General features: G+C 45.8%; 1 protein-coding gene across 2 annotated transcripts in view; it reads left to right on the forward strand.

The window, feature by feature from the left end:
- The first annotated feature begins 399 nt into the window (after positions 1 to 399).
- The window catches only part of wdr11 (WD repeat domain 11), a 57,386-nt gene continuing 32,346 nt past the window's right edge, over positions 400 to 25,439 (forward strand). For both annotated transcript variants that reach the window (XM_061040590.1, XM_061040589.1), the window contains exons 1-10: positions 400 to 609; positions 1,965 to 2,076; positions 4,267 to 4,420; positions 4,718 to 4,891; positions 5,724 to 5,925; positions 9,591 to 9,756; positions 12,663 to 12,765; positions 14,182 to 14,380; positions 16,535 to 16,635; positions 21,806 to 21,982. In XM_061040590.1, the coding sequence (XP_060896573.1) occupies positions 524 to 609; positions 1,965 to 2,076; positions 4,267 to 4,420; positions 4,718 to 4,891; positions 5,724 to 5,925; positions 9,591 to 9,756; positions 12,663 to 12,765; positions 14,182 to 14,380; positions 16,535 to 16,635; positions 21,806 to 21,982 (1,474 nt within the window). In that variant the 5' untranslated portion in view covers positions 400 to 523. The remainder of the gene's footprint in view (positions 610 to 1,964; positions 2,077 to 4,266; positions 4,421 to 4,717; positions 4,892 to 5,723; positions 5,926 to 9,590; positions 9,757 to 12,662; positions 12,766 to 14,181; positions 14,381 to 16,534; positions 16,636 to 21,805; positions 21,983 to 25,439) is intronic.

Raw genomic sequence — 25,439 nt, forward strand, 5'->3', positions numbered from 1 at the left:
AAGGATCTATTTGGTGCAACAACAACGTTCAACCTTATGGGCACTGTGTGTGTGATAGTATTTATATAACTGAATGTTCAGACTCACATTGCAACAACTGCAGCTCCGCTCTCTTTTTTTGGCTTTCTTTGCTCTATATGCTGCTGTAACACTGTAAATGTAAACACTGTTGGGTTAAATAAAGGTTTATCTTATTATCTCATCTTATTCATTTCTTGGTATCTCCTGACTGTCCGACACTCAGAACATTCCCTTAAAAACTAGGACACAGAAAAGATCTACCTGGTCAGGTATGCTACTGTAGGTCATTCTGAGGCCTCAGTATTATTCTCAGTCTGTTTTTAGTCTCCTCTCAGGGGCGGAACCTTGTTACCGAAAGATTTGTTCCCACCCGGAGCTCCACGAAGAAGCACCGTGCTACTTCCTGTTTGAAACCCTAACAGAGAAGAACCAGAGGAGCTAATCGACTGCAGCATCTTTTGATCAATAAATGTTAAAGTGTTTTAATAACGGATGAATAACAATGATTCCGTACACGGTGAACATCAAACTGGCGGCTCGGACTCTGACCGGAACTCTGAACCTTCAGAATAAAGGCGCAGTGGACTGGTGAGTGATGCAGCTGCGCCGTTAGCATCTTTGATGTAGCTGCTTCATTTAAACACACAGAGGATGTTTACGAGCTGTTCGTTATGATTCTGTGTGTTTTATGTTCATTATTAACTTATCCATCGTTGTATCCGTGTCCAGGTGAATGTCAGAGGAAATTAAAGCCGTAAACGCAGATTTAATCAACAATAAGAAGCAGCTTCCTGTGTCACGTGATGTGATGTTATGTTATGTGACGTCATGTCATGTTATGTTATGTGATGTGATGTGATGTGATGTGACATTCTGCAAGTTAACCTGAAGGCTTTCGCTTCTACATGACCGTCATTGTTTCTAAGCAGGTCACCACATATAACATAGTTAAAAGTCAGGGTTGGTCATTTCCTCCAGATCCACTCTTTAAGATTCTGGTTGAAATTGTCTTTAGGTCCGGACAGAAATTAATAACTCATGTGCTCTGAAAAAGGAACAAAGAAAATCTGTCATCTGTATCAGTTGTAAACCTGTAAAAACTTCGACCAATGTCTGCCACGAGGTAACAATCTGATGAACCAATCACGCTGATTTGGCTAAAATGCAGCAGTGAGTGGTGTAGTGCAGGGTATGTCTCCATAGGGCAGTGGTTCCCAAAGTGCGGGTTGGGACCCCCTGGGGGGTCGCGAGATGCCTCAAAAATAAAAAAATACAGATTTCATATGATTTAAAGAAAGAATGAGCGACATGTTCCACGTAAACATATCATAAATCCAGTCTATCCTGTGTAAACGTGTCTGTGATTCATGACTGTGTACAATGAGTACGGCGCTTTCCGGGCAGTAAAGCGCTGGCTGTCGATCGGGAGTGTTTGCATGAAGCATTTGTGCACTGAGAAGAAAAGCACGTCCGTCCTGTCTCCATGACAACAGTCTGTTGACAATGGCCGCTGTATAACCGACACAGCTCCGTTACTTTTTACTGCATGTTTTTTTATTTTACGTTGTTTATTTCCGGATCAGAGATACGATCTGTAGGAGAATATCAAACATTTGCAAAAGAACGCTGATGAAATCGACAGCGCCTTTCAGAAAAGTTGAAAGATTTTCAACTTGAGCGCTCAGAGCGGCTGCACAAAAAAGGAAGAGCACTCAGAAAACGGTGGGCGCTGCACTTTTTCTTCAGCCATCTTTTGAAAACAACTGAAAAAAGACGCTTGGACTTGCAAAAAACGCAATGTGGACACGGGGCCTAAGAAGCCCGAGTCCTGCTGGCTGTGTTGAAAAAATCTAATACTGCCTCATTTTTCACCTTTGTTCCTCTCCTCTCTCCTCTCTCCTCTCTCCATGTCTCGCTCTCTCTCTCTGACTCTTATTTTGAAGGGGCTGGCAGGGGCTGATCGCTCAGGGATGTCACTCCAGCATTCTCATCATCGACCCAAAGACGAGTCAGACCATCCAGGTGCTGGAGAGACACAAAGCTAACGTGGTCAAGGTCAGTTTCCACATGAATCTGTTATTGAGTTATTTTAAAGGATATCACCACGATGCAGTGATTCTGTGAAAATTGATGTGTGTGAGTGTGTGTGTGTGTGTGTCTCTAACCATTTTCACACATACGGAAATCTCCTGAAAATCTCCGGAGATTTGGCTACCCTTTAACCTATGTGTGAACGCAAACAGCCGCATTTTTCCGCGCTGACTTTATCCTGAGTTTCTCCGGCCAGACCCCTAATATTTATTCCGCAGAAAGTCTGAGTGAGCTGGTGTCTGAACGCGGCAGCATATACTCCGGAGGTTTCCATTTGAGCCAAAAGAAAGAGAATGGCGTTTATATACAGTGACTCCTGAAAGCGTCTGCACGCGACCACTACGATCTGTGTGCACGTAATTAAACGGCTGCATTATGTTTTCTGTTCGTCAGTATGTTGTTCTCCACTCTTTTGTGGATGTTGTCATTCCATTGGATTACACATAGCATTGATATAAAGACAAATATTGTCATTATAACGTCGTGTAGCGGACTCTGTTGCTTCAGCCGCTACTTCAGCATTGTTTATTTATGTCACGTCTTACCTCAGGAAATCCCCCGCCCCCTCCCCTCTGACAGGGAAAGTCCCCCGCTGTGAGGAGCATATGTGAATGACTAGGTCGGGAGAATCTCCGGAGCGTTCCTCCTGTAATTATCTAGATATTATCCGGAGTGCATATTTGAAAACGGCTAAAGTGTGTGTGTGTGTGTGTGTGTGTGTGTGTGTGTGTGTGTGTGTGTGTGTGTGTGTGTGTGTGTGTGTGTGTGTGTGTGTGTGTGTGTGTGTGTGTGTGTGTGTGTGTGTGTGTGTGTGTGTGTGTGTGTGTGTGTGTGTGTGTGTGTGTGTGTGTGTGTGTGTGTGTGTGTGTGTGTGTGTGTGTGTGTGTGTGTGTGTGTGTGTGTGTGTGTGTGTGTGTGTGTGTGTGTGTGTGTGTGTGTGTGTGTGTGTGTGTGTGTGTGTGTGTGTGTGTGTGTGTGTGTGTGTGTGTGTGTGTGTGTGTGTGTGTGTGTGTGTGTGTGTGTGTGTGTGTGTGTGTGTGTGTGTGTGTGTGTGTGTGTGTGTGTGTGTGTGTGTGTGTGTGTGTGTGTGTGTGTGTGTGTGTGTGTGTTCTCTACAGGTGTGAATAATGAGCAGTAAATAGTCCAGTGATTATCGGCGCCTGTGCTCCATCAGACGCTCTCGTTCCTCTCTCACACACACTTTCTTCTTGTAAACAGTGCACACACAGCAGCGAGCGGGTCCGACCACAGAGACTCTGCAGAATTAAAAAAACAACAAAAAACACACGGACATCATCAATTATTGAAACAGCAGCCTGCTCATGGAGTCGTTTGTCTTCCTTTAAACGGAGCGCAGGATGAATCCTTTATTTATCTCATTTCCTCTCTGCAGACCCGTCAGAGTGAAGAGGCATTGATACACAAAGTTTGTAAATAAACAACAACGAGACCTCATCCACAGCTAATGAGAAGATCTGAAGAACCCAGAGTACCGATCATCATCTAAATACACGAGGAAAACAAACAAACAAAGCAAATAAACAACCGGAGACGTGTGAAAAACAAACAATAACATATTTAAATAATAAGTATTTTATGGCCTGATACAGCGCTGGCCCGATGTCTCATCTGATCGCCACATGCCCTGGTGGACATTCCTCACAGTAAATGAGAATCCATCCTCCAGACATAGGAGAGGAGATAGACCCCGTTTTCCTTTGGCTCCTCGCCTTATATCTTACCATCTTCTCTTAATTTGATCTGTTCTTCTCGTCCTGCTAACAGCATTACTCTCTCTCTCCTTTTCTTAAATATTCAGATTTCTGTTTATTTGCTTCTTCCTCTTTTTCCAGTTAAACACTCACAAGCCTCGTTTAAATACCACCGCCTCCACAATCTCTGCTCCTGTTGTCGTTCACACACTTGTTCTGAGTGAATCACCTGCAAAGCGTCAACCAACCAAACGTGCAATATGTTGGAATGAATACGACATTTAGATCTCTTAATGTGGGATCTAATCTCAGACCACAGGACTTCTGTTTCTACTTGAATCAAAGTCATGCATCATGAGAACTCTAGTCAGGTCTGGTTGTTTACTGTCTTTACACTGCTGACGTGTGTGTGTGTGTGTGTGTGTGTGTGTGTGTTTTCCAGGTGAAATGGTCCAGAGAAAACTACTACCACAACCTGAGCTCTCCGTACTGTCTGCGGCTGGCTTCAGGGGACGCCTCTGGGAAGATCATCGTGTGGGACGTGGTGAGCGGCACCGCCCACTGTGAGATCCAGGAGCACTCCAAACCCATCCAGGGTGAGACAAATCCCCCCCCCCCCCCCCCTCCTCCCCTCTTTAATGTTAGTGTGGATCTTTTCTCTGCCTGTGGATTTATTCAGGCTGTACTGCCAAGAAGACTCTTAGAGTTGTTGCTCTGCTGTTGTTTGTTTTCATTAAGATGCTCCGACCATCCCTCTGTTTTATTAATCTCTCCGACTCTCTCCCTCTCACTCCCTCTCTCTCCCCCCTCTCTCTCTCCCTCTCTCTCCCCTCACTCTCTCCCTCCCCCTCTCTTTCTCCCCTCCCTCTCTCCCTCCCCCCTCTCTCTGGCAGACTTGGAGTGGTTGTGGAATCAGGATGCATCCCGTGATCTGCTGCTGGCCGTCCACCCTCCGAACTACATCGTGCTGTGGAACGGAGACACGGGCACCAAGCTGTGGAAGAAGAGCTACGCCGAGAACATCCTCTCCTTCTCCTTCGACCCCTTCGACCCCTCCAACATGGCGTGTAGGTGATCTCAAATCTGACTCAGACAAAGTTTTTCTTTAAACTCTCCTTCCCACACGTTAACATGATATCTGAGCTCCTAAATTTACCATCATGAGGTTCAGTGTGGGTTAAAGATGTATCCACCTTTATCTCTCTCTCTCTCTCTCTCTCTCTCTCTCTCTCTCTCTCTCTCTCTCTCTCTCTCTCTCTCTCTCTCTCTCTCTCTCTATTCTATAACTATTCAAGTCCTCATGAAGCTGCTGGCTGAGTTTTATTAGTCCACATTTTCATGATTCCTGTAAATAGAAAACATTAAAGATGGACTCAGTAGAAATGTTTGTAAACATTCAAACTCGTCGCCCCCAGAAGCCCCGCCCCCTGCAGGACGTAGTGTGTACGTTTACTGCTTGTAGCTACACTGCACGCTGGCACAAGCTAACCGCCGGTGTTTGTCACCTGCCTGTCCAACAGGAAGCAGACTAACTCCACGTCCACGGGTAAAAGACAACACAAGGTTCATATCCGCTTGGTGTTTCTCCTCACTTTGATTATATTTTCTCTTCTTTGCTGCTACGTCCACGTCCATCATATTCACCGGTTTGAATGGCGTCCAATCACTGAATTGTATCCACTCCTAAACTCACCTGCTGCGCTGTCATTGGCTGGAGGAAACACTCAGATTTGACTGAGACAGAAACAAACATTTCTGAAGCACCTGTCAAACCCCCTGTAGAGTCTGACCTGCAGAGACTTTTAGGTCTTTCAGGGAAACATTTTAAACGTTTTTCTCTCTAACCCGCCGGGACACATCGCCGCCTCTCTCTGATGTCTCTTCATTTTCTCTCTGCAGTGCTGACCAGCGAAGGAATCGTCTTCATCACAGACTTCACTCACTCCAAACCACCGGGCAGCGCCGGTAAAAAGGTCTACATCGCCAGCCCCCATGCAAGCCCCGCCCACACCAAACCTGCGCCCGCCGCTGCTCCCGTGCCCACCGGTGCCAAGAAGGCCCTGAACAAGGTCAAAGTGCTGATCACCAACGAGAAGCCCACGTAAGAGAAACATCATCTCTGAGGTTTAACCAAAAGCTGCCCATGTTTTTAATGAAACGTAGAACAAACACCTAGCTGTGGGAGTGTCACCCACCTGGGGGAGGGGTTACTGCCCTTTGTGATGTCATGAAGGGAAAATCTCCAAACGGCCTGTTTGAGCACACATTTTAAAATTCTGAAAAGTGGAGCAGGAAAAAGACGGAGAGGATGGACTTTTCTCATCATTGGGGGTTTGTAGACAGACTAGAGACACATATTAGAGTTAGAGAAACATGGAGAAGTGGATTTAGCAGAATATGTGAGCCGTTTAGAATGACATCATATAGCGGTCAACTTCTGTTTTTGAGCACGGTTGGGTTCAAATCCCACGCTGACCGTACTCGAGTACAGTATGTTTGTGTTCACACTGCTCAAATGAACTGGACTTAGGGGACCAGGGTACTCCGATCCGGGCCGGGGTTTGTAGTGTGAAACCACTCTAAGAGACCGTGCCTAAACTGATTTTTTCATGAAGTGACAGACGTTTTGAAAACATTGAACGCATTCCTTTAAAAAAACAAAAAACTGGCAAACGATCAGAACCAAAGTGTGGTTTGATGTTGTGGCAGCTCGTGACTGAAGAACGGGATTATTTATAGCAGCAGACCTCCCCCCCCCCCACACACACACATTTCATTAATCTTAGTCGTGTTTATCTCCTCCCTCTTTGTTACTCTGTGTGTGTTTGACAGCTTCTTGGCTCACCTTTCACTCAGTGTGTAATTGTTTTTGAGGATGTTGTACTCCTTAGTGTGTGTGTGTGTGTGTGTGTGCGTGCGTGCGTGCGTGCGTGCGTGAATAAATCAGGATTTAGAAACTTGGACTGTAATCACAAACAAGTGGAAAAGCTGAATTGGTAAACTTAGATCCTAAGAATCAAACGGTTCCAGTTGCCAACCCCGATTCACAAACATGTTAGCTAAATAAATAAAGAGGTGGTGTGATAATATTGATCCCCCCCACAGCCCTACATTTAAGGTTTCACTCCTCCATACACGGGGTGCGACCCTAACCACTAGGCCAGCAGCACCCCAGACTGTCAGACTGCTCATTAAAACATTTTAATGATTTGAATTATTATGCACATGTTGGTGATGCAGAGTCGTGATTTATTCATCTTCTTGTCAGCACCAATCAGAGTTTCTCCTTTTGGTTGTCGACATCAGAGAGCGGAATAACTCGAATCACTGACTCTGATTCAAATGTTGATGTTACATCATTTCATTAAAGAAGCTGCTGGTTCTTAAATTTACGAGAACAGCAGCAGGGATAATTTAAAATGTTGATGCAACAACATCCATCCAATAAAGATGCAATCAGTTTAAATAAAAGAAAAAGCTCATTTCATAGGAAACACTTTTTATAATACATAGGGTGAGGGGGGGGGGGGGGGGGGGCGTGTCCAGAGGGGTAGCATGGGCCTAATTGGCCACCCCCAAGTGTCACCCCAAAATCCCATTAAGTAATTAAGTACAAATGAACTCTTTGGGCTGTGTTTATCAGGCTTATGGTCGCACTATCAGTTGAAAAAAATTACTTTGCTATCATAAAAAATGTCGAAGGAATAACTTGAGCAGACACGAGTTCTGTCGAAGTTGCGACAGACTTAACTGAAATTAAATGTGTTTTTGCAAGTTAGACAGCGTGCACGAGTTTTCATGCAACCTTCTACTTTAAACGTACAAGCAGAGAGAACTCCCATGATTCCCCGCCAGCCTCAACGTCATCTTTTGTTATTGTATTGATTGAGAGCCTCCTGGTGGAGGAATCGTGCAGGAGTCTGAAGTGGATTCTGTGAGTAACAGGTAGCCAGTGAAGCGACCAATGACAGCCGAGGTGCTGCGTTTCAGACTGACTGAAGACGGGTTAAAGAGGATTGTGTGTGCCGGTAGCTCTGTGTGGAGTGTGTTTCAGCATTTTGTCTCAAATGAAAGAATGCGTCAGGGAGACGCTCTCTGATTGGTCAGAGCTGTTGTTGTGAATGTAGTCTTTATCTGTCCACTAATGCGGCGTACACACTCCTGTCAGGTTGAACTGGTCGATGATTCAGACCAGAGCAAACGATCTATAGGTGTGGAAACGCCTGCCATGCTCTCAACCCTCCTCTCTCATGTGTTCACTGGTGTATGAATGTCTGAAGGTATGTCTGACGACTGACTGCTGCTGCTGCCGTCCCGCCTCGTTCACAGCAGAGTGAAACATGAGGAGTGGGTGTCGGTGTAAAACCTGATATTCAGCGGCGCTGTACTTTCATTCTCTGACGATCTGCTGCCTCTAACTCTCAGGAGTCTCGTTTTTTTCTGTCCTTCAGAAGTTCTTCCTTCAGTGACTCAGACATCTGAAGTGTTATCTGCCCCGTGTGACTTAGAGCTCTGAAACTCCCAAAGGGTCCCCCTATTGGATCCGCTTGGTTTCCCCTGATGATAATAATCTCCGTCCTGTTATTAAGTCAGTCTCTCCTCTCGTTTGATCTGACGGCGAGCTGCAGGGATGACCTCTGACCTCCGATCCGCTCACGGAGTCTCCACTCTGTTTGTGACTTTGTAGTGGTCATACGCAGAGACTGGAACTCACCGTTGCCATGGATACAAGTATCTGTGATTACTTTAAACACACCTAAAAGGAGTTACATCAAACATACTTAGTTTGACACTTTGAGGACTGTGAGAATAATGGAGGGGATTTTGGTGCCAGCACCTTCTTAATTCATCAGCCTCGCAGCATCACGCCTGCTTCCCTTTTAAGTTCTCCCTGCTCGCCACTGACTCACACACACTCTGCACTTATTACTAATTCTCTCGGCTTCTGTATGCAGGCCATGAATAAAGATCAAGGTTGATCTTAGAAATCAGTGTTGGTTAAATTTGTTCCAACACAGCCTTGTCCGTCATAATATTTGCACATTATTCCATATGCATGTGTTGTTCCTGCAGCGTCGATTTAAATCTCTGAGAACTTTCTGCAGAAACACAGATGCTAAACATGAAGAAGAACGAATGATTGCATCATTTCAAAGGTAAAGCAGGCTTTCCACAACAGATACATTCAGATTCTCTGCGACCGTGTAGCAGCATGTTTCAGTCGCTCCTGTTCGTTTTCTTACCTCCTTGTTTCTAACCGTCTTATTTTCTGTTTAAAATGTTCGATTTTGCTCTGACAACTTCTTTAAGCTCCGCCCTCTCGCTTCGTGCTTTTGGAGAACGTTCTCGTCAGTTTTTCAACATGGAAGCATTTTCATTTATTCTCACTACTGTCGTGCAGCGACCCCGTATTGATTGACCAAATTTCCCCTCAGGATGAATAAAGTATTTCTGATTCTGAGTCGGAGCCTCCCCGATATCACCCAGAATCACAAACTCATGGACTTGTTTCTCAAAATTCTCCGCCTGATCTGGCGTGATGCCTGTGATAGTCAATGAGAGCGAGGAGGAAGCTTCACTTTTACAGCGCGTCCTGTTTGCAGGATGTTTAGTTTGATATAAGCGAGCAAAATGTTGGACTAAACACATAAAACAAACATGTCCGACACTTGACCTTCTTGCGATCCCTCTCCAGTTTGCTCCCCTTAACTAACCCGACATCGAGCTCATTTCCTGTCCTTTGCGTCTCCGCCCTTCCTCTTTCAGAGCCGAGGCGGTGACGTTGAACGACTGTCTCCAGCTGTCCTACCTGCCGTCTAAGAGGAACCACATGCTGCTGCTGTACCCCCGAGAGATCCTCATCCTGGACCTGGAGCTCAGCCAGACGGTGGGCGTGGTGGCCATCGAGCGCTCGGGGGTGCCCTTCATCCAGGTGAGGCCTGGCATAATAATAATAATAGATATTCATAGAATGTGCACGCACACTGATCACTAGGCTGCTGGCGCCCAAGGATCAACCTTTAATGGTGGAAATAAGCACTTTTCCAATGTTTCGGTACCAAAACATTGCCAACAAATTTTTTGCAATTTGGACGTTTTTCATACTGCAAAGATTCATTCCTCTCTTATGCACCTGTGTTTGTGTTTTTTATTGCAAGAGATTGTAGATAATAGATTTTAGTGTTTTGAACATATTTCCATCCCCGACTGTGAAGGGTTAAGTTCAGAATAAGACACAGAGACTCTCTTATCGAGCAGTGGTATGTTACCTGTAAGGATGACCTGCAGGTGTGTGTAGGTGAGCGAACCATCACTATCTCTCCCCGGTCTCCTCAAATGAACCTGCTGCAGTTTCTGCTTTTATTGCAATACACAAAAAGCTTTTACCAAACTCTGTCTCTTTTTATGGATGATTCTCTGCTGGAGCCAATTCCTCCTGTCACGACTGATCAAATCCTCCACTTCTCTCTCTCTCTCTCTCTCTCTCTCTCTCTCTCTTTCTCTTTCTCTCTCTCTCTCGGCTCACCTCATCAAGGTCTGAGCTTCAAGCAGCAGCTCGACGTTTTGTTCCTCTCTGTCGTCACATTCAGCAGCAGCAGCGACCTTTGCGTGCATATTTCCTTCTTTTGGAGTCCAGAATTCTAATTGAAAAATGATGAATGCTTTGAAGGTATTAGATAGAGGATTTGTGACAGCTGCAGAGCCAGCGAGGGGAACAGAAACTGTCTGATAATGTCACTCTGTTCATCCTGCTTTCACTCCAAATGCTGGGTCCATGTGAAGGAATGACAGATGTGGGGGTCGGCAATGATCCCTTTAATGCCATCAACTGTATGATTTATGGACGTAGAAACTGTGAAGTCACCAGTTGGTTTGTGGACTGCCTTTTTAAAGCCTTGAATCTGGCATATTAAGCAGGTAGCAACATCTGGTGTTGAAAATGAAGCAGATGCTGAAGTGTAAAATCCTGCAGTTCCTTGAGTGTCCACTAGAGGCTGGCTGCAGAAGCACAGGAAGTCACATACACACCCATTCTAAAAAGCCTGTTTTTACAGCAGAGATTAACATGTTTACAGCCTGGTTCAAAAAAACAAACAGATCGGCACACACTGTACGGGGAGTGAATGTTTTGATGACTCATCAGTTTTGATTTGAGGTTTGCGGCATGGAGACCGCCATCCATGGTACTCCAGTGCCCCCTGCAGGAACAGATATGAGCGATATCTAACAGATAGCTAGCAGCTCCCACCTGTCACTCAAAGAGGCCACGCCCCCTAATTCTACATCCCCTTCATCCCTTCAGCCCGTACAGTTGAAGAGAGAAATGAGCTCTAGAGACCCAAACTGTTTCTGTACCAGACTGTAAACATGTTTATTTTAACATGGAGCTCTATGGGGACTGACTCACTGCAGGAGACAGACTCTAGTGGACACTGGAGGAACTGCAGCTACTTTTTGGTTTTGGCTTTTTTCTTTTCAGTTCAAAGATGGAGAGCGAGTCCTTGTTGTTGTGGAGTTCTTTTAAAGTCACAGAGCAGTAGAGTTTTATTAAAGCCGAGAGCAGAGGTTTATTAATCAGCGGCCCCGGCAGTGTCCAGCCGTTCCCTCCTCCCTCTAAGTGTTACAAAGAGCTTGTCAAACAGCCAAATTGTTTGACTGATGACACGGCTTCAGAGCAAAAACTGCAGAAACAGCAAAACACGGTCACAGACACATTTATACTACACACAGTGAGAGCTGGACCAGAGCTGGACCAGAGCTGGACCAGAGCTGGATCACAGCTTGATCAGAGCTGGACCAGAGCTGGACCAGAGCCGGACCAGAACTGAATCAGAGCCGGACCAGAGCTGGATCACAGCTGGACCAGAGCTGGACCAGAACTGAATCAGAGCTGGACCAGAGCTGGATCACAGCTTGATCAGAGCTGGATCACAGCTGGACCAGAGCTGGACCAGAACTGAATCAGAGCTGGACCAGAGCCGGACCAGAACTGAATCAGAGCTGGACCAGAACTGAATCAGAGCTGGACCAGAGCTGGACCAGATGGTGTGGTAACGTGTTAAAGCTGCAGATGGTGAAGTTATTGATTTTTCATTCTGTCTTATGAATTCTTACTTTTCATGCGTGGACTTTGCATACGTGGATTTGCTGCATGTCCCTCTCCTCCCAACACTTCCTATCTCTCTTCAGCTGTCCGATCTAAAAGAGGCAAAAATTGCCTAAAAAATAACTTTGAAAAATAACACAAAAATAATAATTTGAACATACTAGTCGGAAACATCCAAGGTTGTCTGGGGAGTTGCTGGGACTGAATTTTAATCGTTTGTTTATCTTCTTTAGTCGTCACGATACAGGATTTTAAACTTTCATTGTATTTATAATGAAAATCCCACCGATACCTGTTTGATACCACAGCAAGAAAAACAGAAGTCCTAGACATCCAATAATAGATTATTTATTGATTGCAGTTGTTAAGAGTTGCAGAGAAACTTGTTTCCAATGTTTTTGTGCAATTTTCTGGCTTTTTACGATTTCATTGTAGAGACAGGACACAGAGGGAGAGAGGGAGAGAGGGAGAGAGAGAGAGAGGGAAAGAGAGAGAGAGAGAGAGATGCACGACAGGGCTACAAGCCGGTACGGACTTGGGCCGCCCGCTTGGAGGACTTGAAACTTGCACACATGGGGCACGCAAACTAACCGCTAGGCTAACGTTGCCCTGAAATATCGATTATTTGACAACAGGATCAAAAAGAAGATGTCAGCTTTTGGCCTCAGAGACTTTGACGGATGTTTTGGTCGTTTTTTATGAAGGTTGACAAAGTCTCCGTCTCGTTTCAGGTGATCCCCTGCGCTCAGCGAGACGCTCTCTACTGCCTCCATGAGAACGGCTGCATCACCCTCCGAGTGTGTCGCTCCACCACCTCCACAGAGGAGGCAGCAGGTACTCACACAGAGTCACACGTACAGAAACACACACACATTCTTACAGCGTTTTCACATTAGGAACAATTGTTCTTACCGTGCCCGAGTGACTGCTCCGTACACGAGTACACTTTTGCACTTGTGCACGGTTTGCGTTCACATCTCCCCCTAAGACCACCTCTTGAAGCGGACTCGGGCGTGGTACCCAAGGACGCTACGTTTGTGTTGTTACGAGCTAGCGCCAGCTACACATAAATACAACAAAAGCCCTAACCTGAAGCGTGACAGAAAGGACTGATTGGAAAACATAAGGTTAGGTCAGCTCACCTATACGCGGGTCTGCCGGGCCACCAGCGGCCAGATTGCACCGGAAGGCTTTTAGAGCGACGAGCCCGAGCTTCGTGTATGAGTTCAGTTTTGTTTGTTGTAGTTGGATCACATAAGATACGGCTGGTTTCTAAAACAAGTTCATGGGAGTGGGTCAGCTGTCAAGTCCGACAGCTTCCAAGTCGGCGTCCATACGGGTCCTCCGTCAGCTGCCTCTTCACCTGAATCTTATTACGTCATTTAAAGTGACAGAGCACCGCTCAGGAATGGTACGTTTAAGACTATTGGACAATCCAGTAAACACAGCTTAAACGCATTCTCTATTCTCCCCATGAAAACCAGTCCAACGTTATTTACAAACAGACAGATGAGGATTATGAAGAAGAAGAAGAAGAACCTTACTGTTTCCTAACAGTTCACACTGATCAAATGAACCGGACTTCGGGATCAGGCGTACTTGGATCCAGGTCCCTCGTGTGAAACCACCTTTACTCTCTCCCATCAGACTCTTGTGAACTTTAGCTCGTCTTTTTTTTTTTTTTTCTCTCGTTCTCTTGTTGCTTTTCATGAGGTTGAGATGTTACTCTGCGGGTCCTTCTTAGTTTGATGTAAAGTGAAAATTAAACGTTTTAAAAATTCAAATCAAGTCGTTCACAAAACAATTCTCAGAACGTTTGTCTTCATATCTAAATATGCCACACCAGTTTGAAACTTGCCTCTACATGCACGGCGGTCATCCCGGCGCTGCTGTTTACGTGTCTTTGTGTCGACCCTTCTCTGGCGTTCCCTGTCTCTGCAGGCGGCTCGCCATGGTCACAGAGCGCTGTCAGTAACGTTATAACCGCATCTGAAAGCCGTTTAGAGTCGTACGGTTTAAAGGCTCTGAGAGATATTGGGTCTGGACTGTAATAATTTCCTGTCTCTTCTCCTTATCTCCTGAAAAGCTTCCTTTCATCCCTCGGCTCGTTTCCTTTTCCGCACGCTCGTCCTCGTCTTTCTCTCTTTATTATTAAAACCTGCTCAACGCCGTCTCTCTCTTCTTATCCTCTTCTTCATCCCTTTGATTTGATTCATATAATTTGTCTTCATCCCTCCTCCTCGTCCTCAGACCCGGAGCAGAGCGTCCACGAGCTCGTGTACGACCTGCGCTCCCAGTGCGACGCCATCCGAGTCACGAAGACGGTGCGGCCGTACCGCATGGTCATCTGCCCCGTCAACGAGAACAACGCCGCCCTGATGGTCAGCGACGGCAGAGCCATGCTGTGGGAGCTCAAAGGACACACCGGCAGGGCTGCTGCTAATCCCAGGTGCACGCACGCACACACGCACACACACACACACACACACAGGATGACACATCAGGTCAAACCAACAGGTGTTGCAGCGATGGAAGCGGGCAAGAGAACTGGTTCAGATAGAAGTGATTGTAACCACTTTAAACACTAGGTGGAGGTTTAAAGTGGGGGAGTTTAACTCTAAAAAAGCAATCACTAACACCACAGAGTGAACATGTAGCATAGCTTTATCTTGGCTAACGTAGCATGTACATGCTATATGTAGAAGTAGAAGCCTTTTTCAGACTGCGATTCTGCAACAGCCCTGTAACGAAGCCGCGGGGCTTCTAACTTTGTACTTTAAAGAGGACATGTTATCCCCCTTCTCCACCTTTTCAAACAGTCCCCCTGTGGTCTAAATGAAACATCTGTGCTGTGGTCAAAATATAACATGAATCAAGCACCAGAGGAGGTTTGTGACCCTGTATAAACCAGCTCTCTCAGAACGCTCCATTTTGGTGTGTGTGTCTCTTTAAATGTAATGAGCCCCCCCCTGAGTTTTCCCCGTAGACATCACTCCTCTGTAGCGAGAATAAAAATGGCGGACCTGCTCAGAAGTTTTTTTCTAGTCTGGGGGTGGAGTCCATGGGTGGAGATACCAGGGCAGGGGAGGGGATTCTGCATCAGCATTATATTGGTGTCCCATTCCGTCATTTCACACGTTGTGTGAACAGACGGCGGGGGCTCCACACACACACACTCAGACACACACAGCGCTGCTCTCCATCGCTGGCTCACAGCGATCCCGTCTCGCCGCTGTGGCGTCTCTGTAACTACCAGCGATGGCGGCATTACACCATATTAATAGAGCTATTAAAACCTGAACCTCTCTCCTGATCAGGTCTCGGACCTGGTCTGGGACCTGGAGCAGCTCAGAGTTTAGCTGACGAGCCGTGCTTCTCTTTGACGGCTCGCTCCCTCGCTGCTGTTGAGGAGACACTTTTGTTCTCGTCTCCTTCGCCGTCAGCCCGAGAACAAATCCAAACCAGAATATTTTTGGCATCGAGATGAAAACGACATCACTCAATTAAAGGCTTCTGCTTTGTTTCTAATTATATTCATGTTTGAACGTTCACACAAAGTTTCAGACGAGCTGGATTTCTATTTCAGGAATATTAAAGTTATCTTTGATTCCACTTTAATGATCATCTGATGCATGCTGGGAGAAAGTTCTGCAAATGTACGAAACTTCAATACGTTATTTGTGTGTTTGAAAGGTGAACAAATCATGAAGGTGTGCTGCACTGAAAGAAGATGTTTGTGTCACACTGCATGAAGCTTGTAGACGTAAATTATTATTTATAATAATCATAATAATTATTTAAAGCGGGATCTCTCTCTCTCTCTCTCTCTCTCTCTCTCTCCCTCTCCCTCTCCCTCTCCCTCTCTCTCTCTCTCGATCTCTCTCTCTCTCTCTCCTGCACATGTCTGATTAAAGGTCACTTCCTGGTTGTATGACCTCCATCACTAATAACTTTTCAGGGTGCATGTCTGTGTTTTATCGAGCTGCTCGTCCTGCTGCTGCTCTGATATTTATTCTAACACGGATCACGCTCACCCTGACCCGAAGCATTTTGTCATCACGCTCTAACAAAGCTGTGCCGTGTTTTCTAAACGTCTGAAAGCTCGCCTCTCTCCTCATGATTATAAAACGGATTCCAGAGCCTTGATGGCCTCCTGGCTGGACTATAGTAACGTCCTCTACCCTCAGCCCGTCGTCCCTGTCCCGCCTGCAGACGGAACAAAACGCTGCAGCTGGACTGTTAACAGGAAACGGGAAGAGAGAGAACATCTCTCCTGTATCTTTGCTCCGGCTCTTATTGTGAAATGTTCCCCCTCTTTAAGTATTTTTAAAACACCAGACTGAAGACACACTTCTTCCCCTCGTGCATTTCAGTGTCCTTAAGACCGCCCCCCATTCCGCCTGTCAGCTTCCTGTGGAGCTAAAGGTCGAGTCTGTTTCTTTATCTGATTTGCCTTTTACCGTTATTTTGTATGTCTGTTATTGTTCAGCACTTTTGGTCCAATCTGCCTGTTTTTAAATGTGCTCTTTAAATATTAAATGATGAATAAAGGTTCATCTTATATCTTATATATAAACTCACCCCACCCCCTTCTTTGTGTCAGCTCCGGTCTGTCGCCGCTCTACTCCCCCGTGTCGTTCTGTGGAGCTGCGCTGGGTCCAAACCAGAAGAGGATTCAGGATCTGTCCCTCAACAGCATGATCGGTGAGACTGAGAACACATCACATGCTCCTGCAGATAAACTGATAAAACAACAACAACAACAACAACAAGGAAGCAGTTAAATTATTGTCACAACTCAGGCTGGACAAACAGGGAGACCACACAGTTTTTAAGTATTTATTTATTGCAAACCTCGATCCTCCTGATCAAAGAATGTGGTGGTTGTAATGGTGAATGTGTGAAGTGTTGACAAGAGACTGATAGAGACTGAGAAGCCAGCTTAAATACTCAGGCCCAGTCTGCCCAGGTGTAGGATATCAATTTGTCTGGCTCCGCCCCTTTCTACCTGATAGCAACCTAAGTAGGGAGAGATACAGGGCAGGAGAAAGAGCACTGACAGTTAGGGGTCGTTACAGTATCCAAGTATTTAAATAACTTCAGATGTTCAGTCAAGTAAAGCCTCATCTATACTCTTATGTCCGTTCCTCGCCATAGCATACGTCGTAGGTTCGTGTAACTTTGTAACCTAAACTCTGGCGTTGTGGTAGTATCGTATTTTCACGCATTTACAACATTTCAAACATCACTGCCGTTTTCACAATTCTGCAGAGGTAAGACCTCTACCAGTCAGTATCATCAGCTGCTTCTCAGTATCTATCAGCTCAGACTCCAACAGAATAGGCCTTTCAGTTGGTTTCAGTTGCCATGGTTACCTGAACACAAACAAGCAGAGAATGTGATGGAACCAGAAAACAAGCAGAGAAGTCACACAGACAGAGTTTGTAGGCAGAGTAATGCACCGACGCACCACGAGAGTTTACAATGATCCAGAGAAGATGATTCATGATCAGCAGATATAACACAGATCTGTCTGTCCTTCAGTCTATAGAGGACGTCCTGTTTGTCTCTGCTCAGCCTCATCAGTCAGAATCCATCTCTACATCTCGACTTCATGAGATGTGACCTTCAACACTGCAATCCAGTTTAAAATAATACATGGCAGAGTCATGTTAGGATGCCAAAGTATCCTAACAGGAATCTGTGTGTTCATCATGCAGAGAGTCACCGATAAATAAAACCTCTGCTGAGGAGTTCAGACACTCAGTGATGATCCACAGACCTGCAGAGTAACGTCAGGCTCACCTGAGATCAGGAGAGATTACATGAACCTCTGCTGCTCCAATCGGCTGTCGTCATCTGTGCTTCTTTGTTTCCAGGTCTTGTAGTTTGTGCACGTTTGTGATCAGAGAGGAGGATATCTGTTCGGTTTCTCCTTCAGTGTCAATTGTAACACGGTGGTGTTTAAAAGGGGTTTCCTCCCCCTGGACACCGACCCTGTCCTCGTTTGGTCGTGTGGCCTCGTGCAGCTCGGGCAGATCTGGTCTTTGTGTTTTTAAGTGAGACGTGGTGGATCCTCGTTTATTCTTTAGTTCCTCCTCACAAAGACTCTCTCTCTCTCTCTCTCTCCTCTCTGTTGATTTACCACCGAGCGACCTGTCATAACATGAATGTGCTTACAGAATGATAATGAAAGAGTTATTTTATTCTGTCAGTGAGGAGCAGGAGACTTCAGGGAGATAGAGCAGTCATAGTTATCCTTACATAACACACACACACACACACACACACACACACACACACACACACACACACACTGCCTGCAGCGCCGCTCCATCTGACAGTCGCTGAGTGAAGCTGTTGTCAGGAGTGAATGTCAGCGGCCTGCGGGCAGCTAAAGTTCAAAAGAGACGTTTTTGTGAAATCTGATGTTGACTGAATGAAGCTAAAAATAACCTGCTTCACCTCCACCGCTTTGTTTTATATTCTTTTGTTTCTTTGCTTTTTTGTTAAGGATGCGTTGTTTTTATTTGGAAGGATTTTCTTGTCACATTTTCGGAGGTTGTCAAAATGTTCAATACCTCAAACAGAAGCAAAGTTGACAGTGTCAAACGTCAAATCTGCAGTTGTGATTTTAATACGAGTCGATTAATTATGAGACGATTCATATGTCGTACAAAATTCTTCTCACTGATCCGCCACAATATTTCTCAGTTTGGACGTTACGCTCTACAAGTTCAGATGAACCTAACGTCTCCGTGGTAACCAAACAGTGACGCAACTTAAAGATACAATTTGTAGATTCCGCCACCAGGGGGCTCTCAATCAATACGACAATAACAAGATGACCTCGAGGCTAGCAGGGAATCATGGGAGTTGAGTGCAGCTCTGTCATTCATTAGATTGACTGAAAGTTAGACTGAGACAGCATTTCCAGCGTGGAGACCGCCATCGATGGGACTCCAGCGCCCCCTGCAGGAATAGACGGGTGACGTCACTCAGGCTTCATTCATATTTACAGTCTATGGACGCGACACTTAGCTGCTACAATTTGAAGGAGTTTGGATACCAAATAACTTAAATTGAAGGCAAACAGGTTTATCTTTTGATTCTTAGAATCTAAAATCCTGGTATGATGCCGACTCTAAAACCTTCAAGCTGCATTGAGCTCATTATCAAGACGTTAAATGGTCGATGCAAAGATGGCCGTTATGGAGCCTGAAATGAACCCGGTGGAATTTCTCCAACAGTTCCAATTATGACTTTAAGGATCCCCTCCCCTATCCTGCAGCTCTGCAGCAGACACAGAGACGGGATGATTGCCCGTTAAGGACGTATTAAACGAGGTCATTAACAATTTGATCGCCATGAAAACCCAGAACCAACAAATAACAGCGCTGACGTTAATGAAATCTGCCGTAAAGTTTGGAGTGGATGCAGCATCGATATAAAACACGATGTCTGAAACGTCCTGACTCACTGCTTTTTCTTTAGATCATTAACCGCCCGACTCGACCGCAGCTTCAGGAAACAAACGGCGTCCATGTTTCTCTGCTGCTGGTAAATATTTGGATCAGCAGATCAGAGAGGCCGAGGTAGAAGTTTTACTCGTAATGAGAAGTAGAGAAACATAAATCACACACCTCCCTGTACTTCAGACACAAGGGGAACATCTGATCATTATTATTTAATCTTTATTAATCAACTACAACTTCTACAAACATATCTGATTGTGATGAAGCTCTCTGTTTGAAGGATCCTGACAGTGAAGTTAGTCAGGTTGTCACCACGTTCTAGGGCCTGACCGATGTGGTGTCGGATAGATAGATAGATAGATATGCTGATATCGTATGATATCATCGACTGGAGGATTAATCGGCATCATGAATCACAAACTCTGAGTGGAGGTCAGAGTTAGATTAGTGTTGTAAGAAATGTTCTCAGAGTTGCAGAGGGCGCTCAGGCTTTAGTCCAACAGAGCGTGCGACAGCAACTACTCTTGAGCTGAAGCTGACAGAGTTTGTCCTAAAGAAAGGAGGGCATCGAACAGAGAGGACACCAAGCAGGGATTACTTCAAACAGACCTTCAGCTTTCTCTGCAGAGATGAGAGCAGGTCACACCTGAGAGCCTCACAAACATCTCTCTAAAGACTGACGGCCCAACACAGAGACCAGAGACTCTCCGACCTGAAGTTAAACCCTTTATTTATCAACATGGCATCTTGAATTAATCAATCGGGCTCTACCATCCTGCAGTTCCTCAAGTGTCCACTAGAGGCTGGCTGCAGAAACACAGGAAGTCACATACACACCCATTCTAAAAAGCCTGTTTTTACAGCAGAGATTAACATGTTTACAGCCTGGTTCAATAAAACAAATAGGTCTGATCAGCTCATGGCGGATGTCTCTCCGACTTTATATGTTTCATTTTGTTTGTGATGTAGAAGGACACACAGCCGCTCTTCAGCGTTTTGTCACATGGTTTGTTCCCGCCCTCGGCCGGAAATAGGAGTGATGATTTCATGGCGTTCCCCTCGATGACGTCTGTATCGAGTGTCTGCTGTTGTGATGGATTCCTTCCTCTAATAGATGCAGTGATTTTAAAGTTTCAGGACGTTGTGATGTTTCTGTTTCTGTTTGTTATTTGGGTCTTTCTTCTCTTTCTTGCATTAAATTTGTCAGATATCTTTGTTTTTTTTAATCACGCCACGCGACCAGTGAGCCAGCTAGAAACAAGTTACATCTGTGTAACCTTTCTCAACACACATTTTTGATGCCAGTGATTCACGCCGGGACTAACACAGTGTATCTGCAGTGTTAATGAAATATCTTCACGGCTGGCTGCTCCACTCTTTCTCTATGAATCCTCCACAGATGTTACAAATCACAAGTGTCATAAAGAAGGACGTTCGCCTCATACAGGACGCATCATCGAATTAGATCAGCCCGACTGATTTTAATGAACACGATGTTTAAATACAGGACAGAATAATAAAGAGACCTGTGAGGGAGTAAACAACACAACAGGATTCTCCTACATGGAGTTTCAATCACTTCAACTGTTTAATCTCCAAAAATATATAAAATCAGTTAAAGGAGCAGTATGTAACTCTGACCCCTAGTGTTTAAAATGGGTACTGCAGTCTAAATTCTAAACATTGTAGAGAGTACCTCTCTCCATTTTTCAAAAGCATCTCCAATATTGATCCTAGTTTGAGCACGTTTCTGCTCGTGGAGCTTATTAGAAACATGCAGAGGCTTTTTAGGTCGAGTACAATCACTTCTATCTGAACCACTTCTCTTACCCGCTTCCATCGCTGCAACACCTCTTGACCTGATAACTGCTCTCATATCTGTCAAACCGAGGGGCGTCCAAAACGGCCGTGTGGGGGTGTCTTATAACCGCCTACCTTCTCTGGTCCAAACAAATCCAGAGCATTCAGGACCAGAATCTAAAGTTAGAAGGAGGACATACTGGCTGCTGCATTGTTGTCAGAGAAGCCAGCACTTCAACATAGCATGTTTCCTTAACGGTACAGATGTTTTCCTTCCTTTCTTTGTCTTTTAGGAAACATATGAATTTAAAGAACACATGAATGAGAACGAGGGCTGAGAGAGATACCAGCAGAAATAATATAAAAGTAGATCACACTGTAGAGAGATGTCTCCACATATAAACCAAACCATCAGAGAGAGCTCTCAAACTAAATCAGGAGGAAACGTGATCCTGTTTCAAACATCGTGATGAGATACTTCAAGGTGTGGATCATCTCTGACATTAATGCGCGCTTTCTGTTTTTTGGTAACGCCTCACGGGCTTTTCTGTCTGTGCTGTCCTTCAATAACTTGCTGAATGTTTTGGTTCTTTCTGCAGGTGAGACATTGATCGCAGGTGAGGCTCCTCCTCCTTCCTCCAACCAGCAGGAGGTGCAGCTGAAGTTCCTTCTGACCGGTCTGCTGTCCGGTCTGCCGCTGCCGCCGTTCGCCCTCCGCATGTGTCCTCCTCTGACCACCAAGAACATCAACCACTACCAGCCGCTGCTGGCTGTCGGTACGTCACAACGCTCACAACACTCAGTGACGGGAGAAAGGCTCCACCAATCACAGGGTCCGGGTTCTTTAAAACTAACAGACCTGCAGTATCTCGGTCTCTCATTAATGCCTCGTGCGTCCACGCTCACCTGGCCGTTCACAGCGACACTGAGAAAAATCAAACCCTCCCTTTGTGCACAAATGTCATCCTGGCCTTTCTGCTGCGGCCTCAGAAATATTCCTGAAACAGCCTAAATGTGTCTTTTAAGGGGGGCGGCAGTATCTCAGTCAGTAGGGACTTAGGGTTGGGAATCGGCCGAAAACTAGGACGACGATCGCTCACCGACGGTCCAACTAGGACCGAAGATTGACTATCTCCTCGCTGTGTCAGGGTCTTTAGTGTGTGCGTGTTATTCAGCCTAAAAAAACTACAACATGACTTACATGTTTCAATCGTTTTACCAAAAGATGTAGGCTCTGTGTGTTGGATGTATGTGAAGTGAAAGCGGGGGGGATCTTGGAACCCGTGTCCTCAGGACTTCACATGCAGATGTTTAGTGGTCGTGCGGTCACAGCTGGTTTCCTGAGAAGTGTCTGTTCTTTAAAGCTCTGGTGTTCACAGCGTGTTTGTGTTTGATTGTGTTCGTTTGATTTATTAAATAAACTTGAGGGAGTGGCGAGCGCTTCAGACGAGCTGAGTGATAATTCAGCAGAGCTCCTCCCTGTTTTCATCTTCACCGCTCTGTGTCCATGCCGGGTCTGAAGAGTGAGACGTAATGAGCTCTGATAATAAAAGACTCCGTCAGCGTTAACACAGAAACAGGAAATGAATGGCTGCTGACGTGGAGGACGCCGTTGGGTCAAACATGTAATAACCACATGACAGAAACACCCGATCAGATTAAACTCTCCTGTCAGTGAGGACTCATCGTCTCATCATCAACAGTGAAACTCAGAGCAGAGGATCTGTCTGTGTATCTGTGACTCCACGTCCTGATTCTGCACTGTGAGAATCAGAATCAGCTGATTACATTATGTGCAGTGATGACAAGTTTGTCGGAGTATGCACATATTTGTCGTACGTTTGACTGTTGGAGGCGGAAAGTGAGTAAGTAGCAAACAATCGAATCTGACTGTGTCATCTCAGGATGCACGAGGCGGAGACTCAATCTGAAATATCAGCCTCCCTTATTACTCCCCCGAGACGGCTGCTACGCTGAAGAGGGAGAGAGAGAGGGAGGGTGAGAGAGAGTGGGGGGGGGGGGGGGGGGGGGGGGGGGGGGGCGAGAGAGAGAGTGAGTGAGAGTGAATGTTTGCATTTATTGTTTTGGATCAGCGGAGCGGTTCTACAAAAGCTGTTTCCTTATCGCCCTCTCAGTGATGATGCATGAAATTATGAACGTCTCAATTTGAACGGGAAATTAAGAGCAGAATGTTTTTATGAAATGTTTCCCTGTGTGTGTGTGTGCCCGTGTGTGCCCGTGTGTGTGTGTGTGTGTGTGTGTGTGTGTGTGTGTGTCTGTGTGTGTGTGTCTGCCTCTGCACCTTGTTGCATTTAAAGCCGTGGCGTTGCTCTGCTCTCGCCCTGAAGCCGCTAACCTTCGGCTCGGTTGTCCGGCTGAGTCTCCACTCGGCCCCCGCCGTCGCCTCCATGATTTAATCATCGCTCACAGACCTCCCTGACAGACAACAAGATCAATAAAACCACCGACACACCTCCCACCGTGTTCCCGACTCTCTCTGATAATTAATGACTGCAACCGCTTAAATGGCCTGAAGGGACCGCCCCCTCTTCGCTCTGTCTGTTATGGTGTGACTCAGGTGTGTCACCTCCCCCCCTCCCCCCCCCATGCTCTCTCTAATAACGCCACTCTCTGGTCAGAGGTTTACTCGCTGTGTGAGGAGTCAAGCGGCTACAGCGTCTTTGAAACTCGATACAAGATTCAATCTTCGTTATTTGACTGATAGTGTCTCAAAGTGCTGAAGCTCGCTGCATGTCGCCCCCCCCCATCTCCCCTTCCCCTCTCTCCCCTCCCAACACTTCCTGTTTCTCTAATAAAGTCAAAAAGGCCCAAAATTTCACTTGTATATAAGAACATAAATAATGCTCAGGTAGCATCAACACCACTGAAGGCCTCTAAAGAGAACATCCTCTTACAGGCAGATTTAAATGAAATCAGAATATCTGCAAGAGAGAAGAAACATGATCACAGCCATCAGATCGTTTCAGCTCAGGTTTGAAGACAGAGTCTGTGTGAATCATCCGCTGCTGGGAAAATAACAAACTCTGAACTCCGCCTGATTAAAATCAGCTGCTGACGTCTGACGGTGTGATCACAGCTTCACCAGCGGAGACGTCTTCTACATTTATCCAGAGCGAAGCCGAGAAAATCAAACCCGAGAAACAACTTTTCTTTTTTTTCTTTTTTTTCAGTCCTCAAGAATAAAAGCAAAATATAACAGCAAACATTCTCTGACACACACCCCAATAAATCTTGTCAAAAAAAAACAACAGAACAAAAAAGAAGCAAGTCAATCAAGCCGTTCAGAGCAAAGGGAAGGAGAATTCTCCCCTCCTGATAGGTCTGCAAAATCATTCTTTCAGGATCACCTTTATGGAACATTAAACGTTCTCATATAAGCACGATGATGAAAAGGTGTTTATTATCTCTACCTTTACAGCTGATTCTTAAATCCAGAGTGACCCCTCGACACAGGTACAGCTCAGCGTTTGAGTCTCCAGGTGAGCTCATCGGTGAGCGAGCTGCGGGGGAAAGAAGGCGCCATCCACAGTTTGATCAGTTGGACCGATTTCAGTCTCTCACTTTCCCCTCTGACTTCTACCTGCAAAGAGAAGTTAACAGAAGCTGCTCAGACGACCCGCCTCCCCAGCAGCAGTGCATGCTGTTCTCCTGCCGTCCTTTGTGCGACCTGACAGCTCGCTTACAGATGGGTACGAGGCCCAGAGCCCCCTCCTCAGTAACATGAACACAAACAGTGACAAACCCATCATCCCGCGCTGACAGGCCTTGTTTATTTCTCTCTTCTCATCGCTGCTCGGCTGACAGCCATTATTTCCTTCGTCGAAGCTGCAGAAATAAAAACCTGCAGGAAGGAGAAACGCGTTCATTCTTCAGCTGCAAAACGTGGAAATCAAACACATTAAGAAGTGACGGCTCCAGCTGAGGCTCAAAAAGACAAACAATTACTCCATGGACTGATTCTCATTCTGCAGCCGGCCGCTGTGTCAAGGAGGGTCGTCACGTCTGCACACCCAGGAGTGATTTATTCAAAGTGTAGAGTTTACATTATAGCCTCCAGCTCACCGTCAGCCCGGCTCGCTGTTCAGACGTGTTGCATTGGGGTCAAAGGTCATCTGTAGATGCTCCTCTTAAAGATGTAAGAAGTCGGACTGAGAAATGAGTAACCCGATCGTCTGTTAAAGAAACAAACGATTTTAATGTTTTCACTTTCAG

This window comes from Labrus mixtus, chromosome 6, assembly GCF_963584025.1.
Source record: "Labrus mixtus chromosome 6, fLabMix1.1, whole genome shotgun sequence".
NCBI classification, from domain to species: Eukaryota; Metazoa; Chordata; class Actinopteri; order Labriformes; family Labridae; genus Labrus; species Labrus mixtus.